The sequence below is a fragment of the Arabidopsis lyrata genome, assembly GCF_000004255.2.
Source record: "Arabidopsis lyrata subsp. lyrata unplaced genomic scaffold ARALYscaffold_4, whole genome shotgun sequence".
Lineage (NCBI taxonomy): Eukaryota > Viridiplantae > Streptophyta > Magnoliopsida > Brassicales > Brassicaceae > Arabidopsis > Arabidopsis lyrata.
The window spans coordinates 21,261,486-21,276,756 of NW_003302552.1; the positions used below are offsets into that span (position 1 = coordinate 21,261,486).

Here is a 15,271-nt window from a genome sequence, read left to right on the forward strand (position 1 = left end):
CACTCAAAATTAACCGAAAAAATATCCAAAAATATTCGAAAATACTCAAAAATAACCGAAATATTCAAAAATATCATAAGCAAAATAACCGAATGGATACTAAATTTTAAAATCGAAAGAACCGGAACTAAACCGAAACCAAACCGAAATTTCAAAATATCTGAATGGATACTAAATTTTAAAACATAAAGAACCGAAAACCGAATGGACCCAACGGATAACCGAAAGCCTAGGCCTACTTTTATCTATGAAAGAAACATTTTTTGTTTTGGTCAAAGAAACATAAACAACAAAATTAAAACAAAAGCCCAACAACGAAATCCAAACCGAGCCCAATACAGTAAACCGTCGATGAAAGCCAGACAAGACAGCACAGAGACACGTGTGGACTCATGAGGAAGTCGCAGACATGTGTGACGACGAGAAGTCGAGACTAATGGCCTGACTGGTTTAAACGCAGCGGTTGTGGTTGCGGTTGCGGGAGTTTGCTGAAGTGGGCGGTTGCGGCTTTAAGCGTTATCAAGCGTTTTGAACGACTGGTTTAGCGTTTGAAAATTGGTGTATTGGCGGGAGTTTTATGACTGGTAAACCAGCGGATGCGATAGCAGTTAAATAAAAAAATGACCAAAATAAATAAAAGATATTTCAAAAAAAAAGAAATAAAAACACCAATATATTATGATGAGAATATTAGAAAAATTGAACATGCTTAATAATTAAAACCATAAATAAAGTACTAAATAATTATTTAAAAATAAAGAAATTTTGTAACAGGATAGTACTTTATGCATCTGGTTTAACATCAAAAATTGCATCAAGTAATGGGACAAACTGTAAATAACGTTGAATTCAATCAAAAAGCAAGTGAGTTTCTATTCGAGAAAACAAATTGAAACATATATTCAATCAAAAAGCAAAGCAATACGTAATGAAAATAAAAAAAACGATGCCATGAAAAATATTCAAAAAGTTACACATGAGGTGATGAATGAATAAAATGATATATGATACTTACATTTGGTTATTAATTTTCATCATCAGTTTGGATAGAAGACATTGAGAGAATAGAGTTTCAGAATATTATTAGGGTTTCTGATGAGAACGTGATACAAAGTGATACAAAGATGAAAGATATATATAGGATTAATATATATTATAATAATTATAAGTAAATGTTTGATTTTTTTTTTAATCCAACCGCTACCGCCCGCAACCGCAAACGCTTGCGGGAAGGAGCTTTTGAAATTCAGCGATTTCGAGCGGTTCGAACCGGGACGGAGCAGTTTCTGTGATTGGTACCAACCGCTAACAATCGCAACCGACCGCTAGCAACCGCTAGGAGGGTGCTAGTGGGAAACCAATCAAGCCCTAAAACGATAGCGTTTCAAGTATGGACTCTCACACAGTCGCTCTACGCTCTCTCTCAAGGTCAGATTTTGCGAGCAATCACGCGAATCAGATTTCCTCTTTCTCACTGATTGGAGTTTCTGTTTCCGTCTCCGGCCGGTGAAACTGGTTAAAGAAAGATGTCTAATACTCAGGAAGAAGACATGAAGCCCGGAGTTCAAATCAATCTCAGAGCCAAGCACCAGGTTTTGTCACTATGTTCTCTTTCTCCTTCTTCTCTATTGATTCTTTGTCCGTGTTAGTTTTGTAATTTCTTTTTTTTTTCCAGGAAGAAGATTATAACTTTGAAGTCTCATGAAAGCTTTTCCATTGTTGAAATAATGACGTATTTGTATTCAGCAATTGAGTATCGAGTTCATGAATATTATTAGCCATGCAAATTTTACTCTTGTTGTGTTATAAAGCATTCGAGTAATGAGTATTATTGAGTATTTGAGTATTGAGCATTTTTTCCCTCCTTTTTCTCATTTGAGTATCAAATTGTTAGGATATTCTTTATTGTTAGGATGGACAGCAAGTCTATTTTCTTATCCACGGACACACTAAGCTCAAAAAGCTGTTGAAAGTTTACTGCGACTACCAATATTTGGATTTCACCTCAACCCGTTTTCTTGTTCGATGGGGCTCGTTTTCATGGCGAGCAGACTCCAGATGAGGTATATTACACTCGCTTGCCATTCCCTTTTGCAGTTTTCTGGTTTTCTATTTGTGTAGTTTTCTTAACCCAAGAATCTCCAATTTTACAGCTTGGTATGAAAGATGGAGATGAGATCAATGCCATGTTCCATCCAACTGAAATTCAAAGAGCAAAGATCAATCTCAAGGTCACTGATCAGGTTTTGTCACTCTTCTCTCTTTCTCCTTCTCTGTCCATTTGTGTTTATTGTAATGTTGTGTTATATGCAAATTATAACTTGAAAGTTTCATGAAAGCTTTGCATTGTTAAGCATTGAGTATCAAGCAATTTTGTATCGAACATTTGAGTACTGATCATTTGTTACAGGAAACCTTTTCGCTGTTATGCAAACTAATTTGTTCTTATGTTCTCATTTTTCCCCCTTTTTTTGTATTTGAGTATCAATTGTCAGGTGTTTTTTCATTGTTAGTATGGACAGAATGTCTTCTTTCATATCCACAAACGCACTCAGCTGAAAAAACTGTTGAAAGCTTACTGCAACCGCAAGTATTTGGATTTCGACTCAACCGTTTTCTTGTTCAATGGGGCTCGTTTCTGTGGCGAGCAGACTTCAGACGAGGTATATCACGCTCTCTTGCCTTCCACTTTATTTATCTGTTTATTTTTTCTGTTTTTCGATTTGTGTTATCTCCTAAACCCAAGAATCTCCAATTTTACAGCTTGGTATGAAAGATGGAGATGTGATCTATGCCATGTTCCATCAGACCAAAAACCAAGGAGCTGAGATCAATCCCAAGGTGAAGGACAAAACTGTGTTCTCTTTCTCCTTGTTCTCTGTACGTGGTCATGTTGTGTTTTTTGATGAGCTCGATCGCGTCTACTTCAGGTTGAAGAAGAGTTAAAGGAAGCTGTTGACTTGGTTGATGAGCTAAACGCTGAAGCAGAGACTCTAGTCCATTTGGAGTGTTTGCAGTTGTCTGAGTAAATAAGAGAGATTGTAGTTTGAGTCTTTTCAGCTTGTTTTTATCAATAATTGTGAAATCTTAGTTAATTGTGTACAAGGTAAAGAGCTTAAATATAAATTTTGTAGACCACCCGTAATAACTGAACTGACATGATGAGTTTGTAGAGGGTGATTGAGATTTTGGAAGTCTCATGAAAGCTTTGCATTGTTAGGCATTGGGTATTTAGTATTGAGCATTTGTTTCATGAAAGTTTATAGTTGCTACGCAAATTCTACTTGTCCTCCACATTTGTCAAATCCAGCTCTAATAACAGAAGACACGATATATGCAGTCTTTGCCACTATACAGACTAGTCGTGCAAACTTTCCTAAAGGTTAAATACAGTTTGAGCCTATATATACACCACAAAATAGTTATGAACTAACTAGTCTTAGCTTCGTAGTTAAGAGTTTTTCAGTTATCAAAACCTCTTATAGTTTAACCACTAACCCATCATAGCTTGGTTTAAAAAAGATAAATTACTTTGTGAATCTTAGTGGATTAAAAATTAGAATGCAATCACTGCATATTGGATATGTGTGTCCTCCAGATGTGTCTGGTCGTTTAGTGCAGTGCTACAGTTGTTGATTTTGTCATCTTATTATCATCTTTTCTTTTGGAATGCCTAGTGGACATAGGTATGAGATTATTACATAGTAGCATTTTTTTTTTTTTTTTGGTGATCACATAGTAGCATTTTTTATAACAATTAAGTAGATATTTTACAATCACACGTCATATACTTTATTAAAATGGTGAAACAAATAAAAGTTGATTACTACAAATAGGGAGACAGGCAAAGTCCTACAAGCCTAGCTGTATATTGTTGAAGATTCCACGCTTAAAGAATCTTGAAAGAGAATTCGAATCTCGAAAGTAGAATCTAATCGGACGGCCAGGATTCACCGTATATCAAGCTTTCGTCATTAATATATGTGGAGAATATGTACGATTAGAGGAAGTGGGTTTTGTTGCCAAAAAAAAAAAAAAGAGGAAGTGGGTCATTCGTGACATCATTAGAACATTATAATATACTTTAGACATGGATATTAACGTGCAATAATGGTTTTTTAGGCCAAGCAAATGATATAAAAGTGAATCCTATGCATCTCTTGTTGATCTCCTAAAACTAAAATAAGATTAAGAAAATGATAATTTATTCTTAGTGTTCTCGTCCTGAGGGCTTATACAATCGGTTTATTATGTATTTGTCAATTGTTTTCTACGTTGAAATCGATGTGTGTAGCATTTGATGATTGTATTATTGGTTTCTGACCATAATTTTTTTGTTTAAGGTCTGCAACGCAAATCATTCTAGAATGATAAATCTAGATAGCTAACCTTTTCCAGAACATATATTCGAAACTAATATCGTTGTTTGGATAAGTTTAGTTCATGCATCTTTATGAAAATATTTCAGTATAATTTTATACTATTTAATTGCCACACTCCAAGAGACCAAGACAAGGAATTCATGTCTTCCGAATGCTTTCAACATAGATATTCCTATATATGCCATGCTTTAGTTTGTGGTTGTGGATATATTTGTTTGATGTTTTTGTCCTAGATATTTGTGTTTGATGGTTATAGAATAAGATGTGTGAGTAGAATCCAAGACAATTATTGGATTCAAGCAAGCTCTTAGAGCTTAATAAGATAAAATTAAAGATTGAAAATGAAATAGCTCATTACTTTATTTAGATACAAAAAAGTAGAATCCTATATATGATTACTTTTATTGATTTATGGTTGTAATTAACTAATTATATTATGATTGTATATGCTTCAACCAAAACCCATCTATAATAGATCTGAGAATTTAGGAAAAAAAAATCACAGTCTCGGTTCACACCATGTGGAGGTTGGTGTGCTAAGAATCAATAACTACGATTAGTAATAATCGAAACCAAATTAAAATTCTCTTTTTTTATTTGTACTATAATACTTTCTTGTCAATACGATGAATTACATGTATGTATACGTATTAGTAGTATAAATATAATTAGCAGTAATGTCGGTTTTGTAAAACATACACTGACATATGGAAGATACCGTGTCCAAGGATATGTATAAATATTGTAGTTTTATTTAGGTAAAAATATCAATCGCCAGATACCATCACGTCGTCACACGTGGATGACCCAAATTAAACGCATCGTTTTGTTGCTTACGCAAGAACAAAGCTCTCCCTCTGAAAGAGAAGAAAAAGTTGATTCCCTCTGTTTCTTGAGGAAACTTCTTCCGTTGCAAAAGCTTACGAAGTCTTCCATTAATGGAAGCGCCCTTATTTCACTCTCTCGCTGATGTAGTAGCTTCCTAAGTGTAAGCTGCGTAATTTCTGCAAATGGAAACAAATCGAACCTTCTACTTTTTAGCTTAAAGCCCAAATTCTCCTTTTTTACTCTCTCTCTATCTCTCTCTACCGCAATTTCTCTCTGGGAAGACCACTCGTGTAGTTTCGTCTCTGTTTTGAACTTTTTAAGTCTAAAAATGAAAACTTTAGTCGTCTGTTTGTTTATTAGACTGAGATGTTCGGGAATTGCATTTTGTAAGTTTTGGTTTTTGTTGGAATTTTGCAATTCAGTGAGAGATGTGCGTGTTGTTTGCTGCAGAAATGTGTTGCTGATTTCGCATTTGTTGAATTTTGGGCTTTCTGTCTTCTTTTGTGCGGTGATATTTGTCCTCTTTGAAAGTTTTCCCCTTTTTAAAAAGTTTGGGTTCAGAGCTAAGTTTCTCTTATTAGGAAAGTTCATGAACTGATCTCGTGACGTCTTCTATGTTGTAGGTTACTGGTGGAGGTTTGATTCATTAAATTTTGCTACGTTGTGGGATCTTCAAGAAGAATCCTTTGTATGTAAGATTCGAACTGAAGATTCTGTCTTTTATTTTGTGAGCTATGTTTTGTTATTCATCTTGATGTGTCTTATTGTCATACTCTAGCAGTTTTGAATCTATCATCGAAGATATGGAAAACCCTTTTGCATCCAGAGAAAAGGGTTTTGGTAATTATTCAGATATTCCAACAGAACATATGGATGGTTTAAGCACAACCTTTGGTTCTGGCGTTAGGAGTTTGCTCTCTGATGATATGCTCAACTCTTCCTCCGAGCTTATGAATTTCGACTCTTTTGCCGCATGGTGTAACAGCCCTTCCGCTACTGATATCTTGTTCGCGCAATACGGTCTGTCGAACTCCCAACCTATGCCTTTTGGAGCTTTCACTTCATTTCATGCAGCTGAGCCGAAGGCTACCAGTCTCACTCGTTCGTTCCATGATTTGGAAAGCTCTTACTATGGTCAAGAAAGATCGTCAGTACAGGAATTGAGCTCTCAGTTTCATCGCTCATCAGATAGCGATGAGTTAAGTGGAAAACGGCGCAAGGTTGTTAATCAGAAGATTGGTTTTCCTAACGTACTCAACTGTACTATTCCCAGGTCTTTGAGCCACTCATTAGATGAGAAGATGCTTAAGGCATTAAGCTTATTTATGGAGTCCTCAGGTTCAGGAGAGGGCATTTTAGCTCAAGTTTGGACCCCCATTCGGACAGGAGATCAGTACTTGCTTAGTACTTGTGATCAGGCCTATTTGCTTGATCCGAGGCTTTCTCAGTACCGTGAAGTGTCAAGGAAATTTACGTTTGCTTCTGAAGCAAATCAAAGTTCTTTTCCGGGTCTTCCTGGCCGAGTCTTTATCTCGGGAGTACCGGAATGGACATCAAACATTATGTATTACAAGACGGATGAGTATTTGCGCATGAAGCATGCAATTGATAATGAAGTCCGTGGTTCCATTGCAATACCTATCCTTGAAGCCTCCGGGACATCTTGTTGTGCTGTCATGGAATTCGTTACATCCAAGGAAAAACCCAATTTTGATATGGAGATGGACTCTGTTTGCCGTGCTCTCCAGGTTGATTCACTTTTCTCTCCCTCTCTCTCTCTCTCTCTCTTTCTCCTTGTTTCTAGTTCTATTTGCTTATATGTATGTTTGTGTGTATATTACTGCTGCCACCAAGGTTTCTGTATTTCATTAGTTGGTTCTTCAAACTTTTTCAAAGTAGAAAATAGAATGTCTTCTTTTCGCTAAAGTTTTTCTGCAGTTATTTCATTCTCACACAGAACATTGTCTCTATCACGTTCAACACATGGTGTTGATTCTTTAGGCCCTTCCAAACATTCTAGGCAAAACCATTGACATAGAGAACTTGTGTCAATTTTATCTTGAACGATCTGGATTTTGATGTTTTTTGCAGCAGCAAGTGCATGTATATAAACAACTCTTAAATCTTATGCAAGCTTGATTTAGGGTATGAGAATCTTTGTTGGCTTAAGACCTGCCTGAGTACTCTGCCTTTGTCAATGAAAGCTTCCACGGCAGCTCTGGAGACAGTTTGTTGTGGTTGCAATCTGAGGTTACAAAACGTAGTTATTGAATACTTGTACTGTATCAAAAATGTTGAAAAAGATAGTATAAAATAGTATAGGGTCTGAGAGATTCATGTTTTCCGTTTCTTTTTCAGGCTGTAAACTTACGGACATCAGCCATTCCTCGTCCTCAGGTAACATGTGAACTAGAAAAAAACTATCTACAAACCATTGTTTCTCGTTATTTTATGCCTCAATGATTCTGTATTTGTTTTTCCAGTACCTTTCAAGTAGTCAAAGAGATGCCTTAGCTGAAATACAGGATGTTCTCCGAGCAGTATGTCATGCACACAAGCTGCCCTTAGCTCTTGCCTGGATTCCTTGTAGAAAGGATCAATCTATAAGGGTTTCTGGACCAAAATCTGGTGAAAATTACATTCTTTGCATAGAAGAGACAGCTTGTTATGTGAATGATATGGAGATGAAAGGCTTTGTGCACGCATGTTTGGAGCATTGTCTAAGAGAAAAGGAAGGAATTGTTGGTAAAGCGTTCATATCCAACCAGCCGTTCTTTTCTTCTGATGTGAAGTCATATGACATCAGTGAGTACCCTATTGTTCAGCATGCTCGAAAGTACGGTCTGAATGCTGCTGTTGCTATAAAACTGAGGAGCACTTACACTGGCGAAGATGATTACATACTTGAACTATTCTTGCCTGTAAGTATGAAAGGAAGCTTGGAACAACAACTTCTTTTAGACAGCCTTTCGGGTACAATGCAGAGGATTTGTCGGACTTTGAGAACTGTTTCAGAAGTGGGGTCAACAAAAAAGGAAGTGTCTAATTTCCCGCAGATCACGTCTTTGGGAAACTTGGGAAACTTTCAGACACGATCATTGGATTCTGAGGTTAACTCTACTAGAAGCATATTTTCGGGTATGTCCTCTGATAAAGAAAACAGTATCACAATATCTCAAGGTGCTTTGGAGCAGGTATGTGATGTCTGCAATTTGGTTATTCTGTAGATTTTGTGAAACAGTTTGGTAAATTGAGCACTGATATTTTTTCTACTTTTCATAGGATATGAGCAAAGCAAGAACACTAGAGAAGAAGAAAAGCACCACAGAGAAAAATGTGACCTTAAGCGCTCTCCAACAACACTTTTCTGGGAGTCTAAAGGATGCTGCAAAAAGCCTTGGTGGTGAGACTTCTACATTTTTTCCAGGCATGGATTTAATTTTGTTACCACACAAACTATCTAAATCTTGACTTGGATTTTCTTCTGCAGTTTGTCCAACTACATTGAAACGGATATGTAGGCAACATGGGATCATGAGGTGGCCATCTCGTAAGATTAACAAAGTGAACAGGTCACTAAGGAAAATACAGACGGTACTTGACTCGGTCCAAGGTGTAGAAGGAGGACTAAAGTTTGACTCAACAACAGGCGAATTCATTGCAGTTGGACCTTTGATCCAAGAATTTGATACCCAAAAGGGTCTATCGTCTCATGGTAATGATGCACATGCAAGAAGAAGTCAGGAGGATATGACTGACGATACTTCGTTCGAGCTCCATGAAGCTAAATTTGTCGACAATGCCATTAAGTTAGAGGAGGATATGATCATGAACCAAGCAAGAACCGGTAAGTACCTCTTTATCCATAAACCATAGATGGAGCTATTAGAATCTTAAGCCACTTTCAATTTTTGCAGGATCATTCATGGAGATTAATGCTAGTGGTCAGCCGTGGGGTTGGATGGCCGAACAGTCTGGCTTGAATGGCAGTGAAGGAATACATAGCGTTTGCAACTTAAGCTCTCTGGAAATTTCAGATGGAATGGATCCAACAATCCGATGCAGTGGCAGTATTGTTGAACCTAACCAATCCATGTCATGCAGCATATCAGATTCATCAAATGGCTCAGGTGCAGTTATGCGCGGAAGCTCATCTACTTCCATGGAAGATTGGAACCAAATGAAAACCCAAAACAATAATAGCGGCGAGAGTAGATCAACAACGCTGATCGTAAAGGCCACCTATAGAGAAGACACTGTACGTTTCAAGTTTGAGCCATCGGTTGGGTGTCCTCAGCTCTACAAAGAAGTTGGAAAACGCTTTAAACTGCAAGACGGGTCGTTTCAACTGAAGTACTTGGATGATGAAGAAGAATGGGTGATGCTGGTTACTGATTCTGATCTCCAAGAATGCTTGGAGATACTATATGGTATGGGAAAACACTCCGTGAAGTTTCTGGTTCGGGATTTGCCTGTCCTTATTGGTAGTTCTGCTGGCAGCAATGGTTACCTAGGAACAGGTTTATGACATCTACTCTATCGTCTCTACACACACAATTATGTATTCGCCGGTGAAAGTTGTTTATTTCTCCAGATATTAGTTTGCTTATTATAGAAAGACGTAAGGGAGGAAAACAGTTTTGGTATAGTGGAGTCCGGAGAATGTATATGTTTTTCGTTTTATATGAATCAGAGAATAAAATGTTGTATCTACGTTGCTTATGTTGTACTCTAAAACACCTGTTTAATTTCTTTTTGGTTTAATTTAGTTTGGTTTTATGTTTTTAGTGTTTAATTAAACTTTAATATGGATGAAATGAAACCGGAATCAAAATACCGGAGTCGACCATAAACTGATTATATTCGGTTAATCGGAGTCAATTTATCATCAAAAGGAAAACAAAACTGAAAAATGAAATTATCACTACATGCCGGTTTATATGCTTAAAAATCTTAAGAATTAATAAATAATTCGTTTAACAAATAATAGACTTAACCGGTTCACAACATTTAATAATATTAGGACCAATGTATTTTACTAAATTTAAAAATTTATCGTGTTTATTAATTTATAGAGGTGATATTTAGATTAAAATATCAATCTAAAACTAGAGTAAATTATTAATTCTTTGAATATTAATTTATAGAGATTTCACTGTATATGGATTAGAAAAAGAAAAAAATTAAACAAATTTACATAAACTCGAGCTGCGGCCATAGTCATCACTTTTAAGCTCGAAGTTTTTCTTTTCGTGGAGATTTTTTTCGAAAGTTCGGCAGAAATTGAAAATATCGTGAGACATTAAAGTATTCATCACAAAATACATTGTTTCAGGTATTTAGTCTGGATCTATGTTCCAATTTTGAGCAATCGGTGAAAGAATCCATTTATTTTTATGCTCGCGATTCTTCGAGTGACCTATTTTCTGAATTTCCGGTAGCATTTAGGTTCATGTAAACTTCAATAGTTATAGGTTTTCTTTTGATCATCGGTGGTTGTGTTATTGGCTGTAAATCTTGCCGGAACCTTGGAGAATTTTTTTTGGGCGGAAAAGTTGTCACCGAGACTCTCACTTTTTTGTTTTTAACGTCATTGATTCTCTTGATACAGTATAAATGTTTTCTCTTGAGTTATGATTCAGTATAATTATTCCTCTCCCCCTAGATAATTATAATTTGATCGGTTTTGTTTTGGCAGATTTTCTTCTGCTTTTTGTTTGTCTATAACGGGAAGCCAAAATCCTCATGCTATTTCACACTATCCATATTTGTCATGTAATGTACTTCTCCCCAACAAATTGTACTTAAGTTGTACCATTCATTTATTCTATATGGCGCTATCTATTATAATCATTCAAATCCTAATTTTAATCATAAAATTTGGTGGAAGCCCCCTTGGCCCATTGGTTGACCAAGGGTTGATTAATGCTTCTACACCAAAAAGTCTGGGGTTCGAGTCCCAGGTATTGCGATTTATTAACAAATTTGCAGATTAATGGAGGCAAGTGTGCAAGAGATCTCCAGCGATGTACAATTATAGCCGTTCGTCAGGATTCTACGCAGAGAAGGAAGTGTAGCGAGGTCGTGGATCATTGAAGGTATTCATCAAGATTACGAAGAAGGAAGTGTAGTCTGTCGTGAATCTAGTAAGGGTCGGAAGGAATTGTCAGTTGTAGAATCGTCTATGTAACAGTTCTCATAATTTGCAATTAATAATAAATCTAGACGACAAAAAAAAAAATCATAAAATTTAGTACATTTCAAACGTATGACTAGTTCTACAGTAACAACTGATTATGGTTGGTGTAAGATTTTTTTTGGTTTTGTGTTATTTACAAACATTTCACTAAACTACTAGATCGTATCAATTAACTATTATATTAATATTTTTCCTTATCTATTTAAAATTAAACATATTCTATATATTCTATAATAGAATATAGCTCAAATAATAGTGATTATTAGTAAACAAATAAAACATAACCTTAATTAATTGAATATAGCAGTATATTGAGTTTCGAATTTTGAGTTCATTAGTTTCTAAATAAGAAAATCTTAATTAGATCAAAAATCTTTTTTTTTCTATCTATATTTAAATCTATTTTGAGTGTTGCATTCAAAATCTTTCAGTTTAAAACCAAAGTTGACATGTTTTAAACTCAATGATTCGTTATTTCTTGGCTCTAGCTTACTATCACCATGATTTGTCAAAAAAAAAAACCAAGAATACCAACAAAACCTAAGTAGATCAGATTAGTTACGGTTATGAAGATGAAAAATTATACTAGAAACAAGAGCAAATGTTCTCACGTAAAAACATGTTAAACTTATGACACCAATTACGAACCAAAAAAACGAGATGCTAAGTCCGCTTAGTTTTCGACAAATATAAATTTAACACTTAAAATTTTTAAAATAAAAATATTTTTGCTGCTTCTGAATTTGGGATCGATTTTGGTCTGTTTGGTTGTTCTCGTTAATTGTTCCAGCTTGGTTTATTTAAAGTGAGAAAATGTCTCATAACTCCCCTTTTGTAAATTATAAACCTCTTATATCCCTTTTATGTCTACATATCCCCTTCCCAATTAATGAAATGTGATCTGACGATTTTACCCTTTCTTTTTCTTTTTCCCTCATTTTAATTAATTAATTTTGTGAAATGAAAAAAAAAAAAAAAAAAAAAAACGTGAGAACGCGGATAAGAACGCGAGCTCGAGCTCTCCTCGCCGGAAAATTCGATTTGAGTCGCCATTGCAGCCGTATCCTCTCCTCCGGCGAGCTGCGTCGAGATAGAGAGAAAATGTATGTTGTTCGAGCTGCATAGAGTTTCAAATTGAAGTTTTTGATTTAGAAATGTAGGAGATTCAATTCAATTAGATTTGAGATTAAGCAAATTGTGTTTGGATATGCACATTGGAAGTTTATGCATAGTTTCTGGGTCGAATAGGTCTGTAAATGGGTAAGAAATGGATTACAGCAACTGAATCATAGTGAATTGTAGTTTTGAACCCGAAACCATTCGATTTGAGTTCTTGTCGCGAAAGTACAACTGGTAGAACTGGGTAGAATTGTACCTGAATCTATTGAAAAATATATACGTAGTATTACTGGTTATATTAGTATTACCTAGATGTATGTAGTATGACTAGTTACACTAGTATTACCCATTTACATGTAGTATCACCAGTTACACTCCCTGTTCTAAAAATCCCCGCCTAGTCCCGATTACTCCCCGCTTAATCGCTAGGCCCACCCTATCCGCCTCGATTAATGACTAATCCCCTAAAAAATCAGTAACCCGATTATTCACCGCCTAATCCGATTACTTTCCGCCTAATCTTATATACCCCGATTATTTTTTAGATTGCAAGTATAAAAAAACTTTTTATTTTTGTTATTCAATCATTTGAATGGAGAGTTTGTGATGTTTTACAATAACTTGTGTTCAAATTTTAATAAAAATCATAAATTTGTAATAAAAATCATAAATTTTTACAATATTGGATTAATATATTTTAAAAATATTAAAATAACCCTAAAACTAATCCCCGATTAATCTCCGATTTTAATCCGATTTTCCGATTAATCGCTAGGCCCATGCCGAGCGCCCGACTAGCGCCTAGCGATTTTTAAAACAAGGGTTACACTAGTATTACCCATTTACATGTAGTATGACTAGTTATACTAGTATTACCCTGAATTGTAGTACAACTAGTACAACTAGTATAACTGACAGAGTTTTTGTATTGTTTTTGCAGGATACAATGATGGAGAACGTGATCATATATTTTAAATGCAAAGGTCGCATGTATAGCTTGATGATGAATACATCGGAGGGGAAAATAACGCTCTCCATGTTAGAAGGTAGGATATGCACGAAGCTTGGATTAGATGAAAGTAAGGTTAAATTGCAAATGAGATACAATGCTGTGCTGATGGGACCAACTGAAGAGATTTACATTAGTGATGATGAGGATGTAGGTGTCTATATATCTTCAGGTGAAAATTACCGTAGATATGTTTTGAATGTGGACGTCATCACTCCACCAGAATTGCCCGAGCAACTGTCGAGAATGGAGCTCCTCAATAAAAGTTCTGTTGGTAAAAACTATGTGGAATTGGATTCAAATGAGGATGAAATGAGAGATAGTGCTGCCATCGTTTTGTGCGAATGCGAGGAGGAACAAGGAATAGTACCAAATGAGGCAATAATGGAGGTTGATGATACTCAAGATCCTGAGATTGGATCACGTGATGAATCTATGGATAGATGTGATGATAGGGGTGATGAATACGTTGAGCCACCGCCTGTTGTAGAAGCTGGTCAGTTTAAAAAAGAATGGGAAGATGGTATTGGACTGATCCCGGATAAGTCACAGTGGGATATCCCAGATGAGATCAAAGCGTTGAAGGTATTACCTCTGCCTCGTAAAAAGAAGAAGGGTAGAACAAAAGTATTGAGGCTTCCATCCACCGGGGAAAGGCGTCCAAAACGTCAAAGGACTCAAAACAAAAGGAGGCCGAGGCAATCGCTGCAATGGTTGTTATTTGGCAACCATAGTATTTGATTTTATCTGAACTTGATGATTTGTAAACCATATTTGCGTTGTACAACTATGTAACACTAGATTTGCCTCCTGTAATACTAGGTTTTAATTCACTGGCGTAAGGGTAATACTAGTATAACATGTATTACTAATGAAAAAATTAGGTAACACTGGTATAACTAGTATAACTACTGAAGAAAATTATGAAATTTGATATTTCTAATTTTTCAACACCAACTATAACATAGACTATTAAGTGATAATAAACTCTTACAAATGATTTAAAACGAAGTAAGAATAGGGAAAAAAAAATATTTTCATGTAAGATTGTTTTATGAGACTACATCCAACATATTCCTTATACTTTTAAGCTCACTTTTGATATAAACTCCAATTTAGGATTGATATTTTACAATTTTATATATTTTTAACATTTTATTACATTAAACCTTTAGAATTCAATAATAATAGAGTTTCCTCAAGTGTACAACTAGATAAATCATTTTTAAGGATGTGTAATACTGGTTAAATTTGAAAACACCAAAAGTAAAACTATGTGGACAATTTGTACAACTGAAAACTAGGGTACAACTATGTTAAAAAAAACGGCGCACATGTCACAAAGACTGCGCACACGTGGATTTGACTGCGCACACGTGGGTTTGAGTGCGCACACGTGGGCATATAATTCCAATTTCTCCCCCCAAATTTTTTTTCCCTCCAATTTTTCCCCCCAAAATCAATTAAACCCAAAATCAACAAAAACAAATAACTAAAATTCTTTTTTTCTCCACTTCTAATTCACAATCGAGACTTCTCCTCTCTCTCTCTATCTCTCAATTTACTCTCTCTCTCTCTCCAAGCTCAAGAAAACGAGATCCAACTTTTTCCTTCTCTTCAATCTTTCTCTCTTTTTCAATTATGGATCGATTGTGTGAGAGAGATCCATGGTATGATGAGATGAAGAACGCTAAGAAGATTTATGATCAATTAGAAGAAGTCGGAATGATGGAA

The 15,271-nt window shown here is 35.6% G+C and overlaps 2 protein-coding genes across 13 annotated transcripts; both read left to right on the forward strand.

Annotated features, from left to right (window-relative positions):
* Positions 1-1,684: 1,684 nt before the first annotated feature.
* LOC9317974 (small ubiquitin-related modifier 1) lies at positions 1,685-3,237 on the forward strand. 3 transcript variants are annotated; one of them, XR_002332317.1, is made up of 5 exons: positions 1,685-2,063; positions 2,154-2,243; positions 2,483-2,663; positions 2,764-2,841; positions 2,931-3,237. XR_002332317.1 is itself a non-coding variant. In XM_021027028.1 (5 exons), the coding sequence occupies exons 2-5, from the start codon at positions 2,160-2,162 to the stop codon at positions 3,027-3,029; spliced, it is 411 nt and encodes a 136-aa protein (XP_020882687.1). In that variant the 5' UTR covers positions 1,685-2,063; positions 2,154-2,159; the 3' UTR covers positions 3,030-3,237. The 3 variants fall into 3 exon arrangements, 1 of the variants encoding a protein (XP_020882687.1); XR_002332316.1 differs by having other exon boundaries at positions 2,496-2,663; XM_021027028.1 differs by having other exon boundaries at positions 2,514-2,663.
* Positions 3,238-5,151: 1,914 nt separating this feature from the next.
* LOC9316116 (protein NLP8) lies at positions 5,152-9,993 on the forward strand. 10 transcript variants are annotated; one of them, XM_021028111.1, is made up of 9 exons: positions 5,152-5,370; positions 5,834-5,898; positions 5,989-6,958; positions 7,345-7,470; positions 7,569-7,607; positions 7,694-8,404; positions 8,493-8,613; positions 8,701-9,057; positions 9,128-9,993. In XM_021028111.1, the coding sequence occupies exons 3-9, from the start codon at positions 6,014-6,016 to the stop codon at positions 9,736-9,738; spliced, it is 2,910 nt and encodes a 969-aa protein (XP_020883770.1). In that variant the 5' UTR covers positions 5,152-5,370; positions 5,834-5,898; positions 5,989-6,013; the 3' UTR covers positions 9,739-9,993. The 10 variants fall into 10 exon arrangements, with proteins under 10 accessions (XP_020883770.1, XP_020883772.1, XP_020883769.1 ...); XM_021028113.1 differs by having other exon boundaries at positions 5,992-6,958; XM_021028110.1 differs by having other exon boundaries at positions 5,153-5,370; positions 5,661-5,902.
* Positions 9,994-15,271: the final 5,278 nt, after the last annotated feature.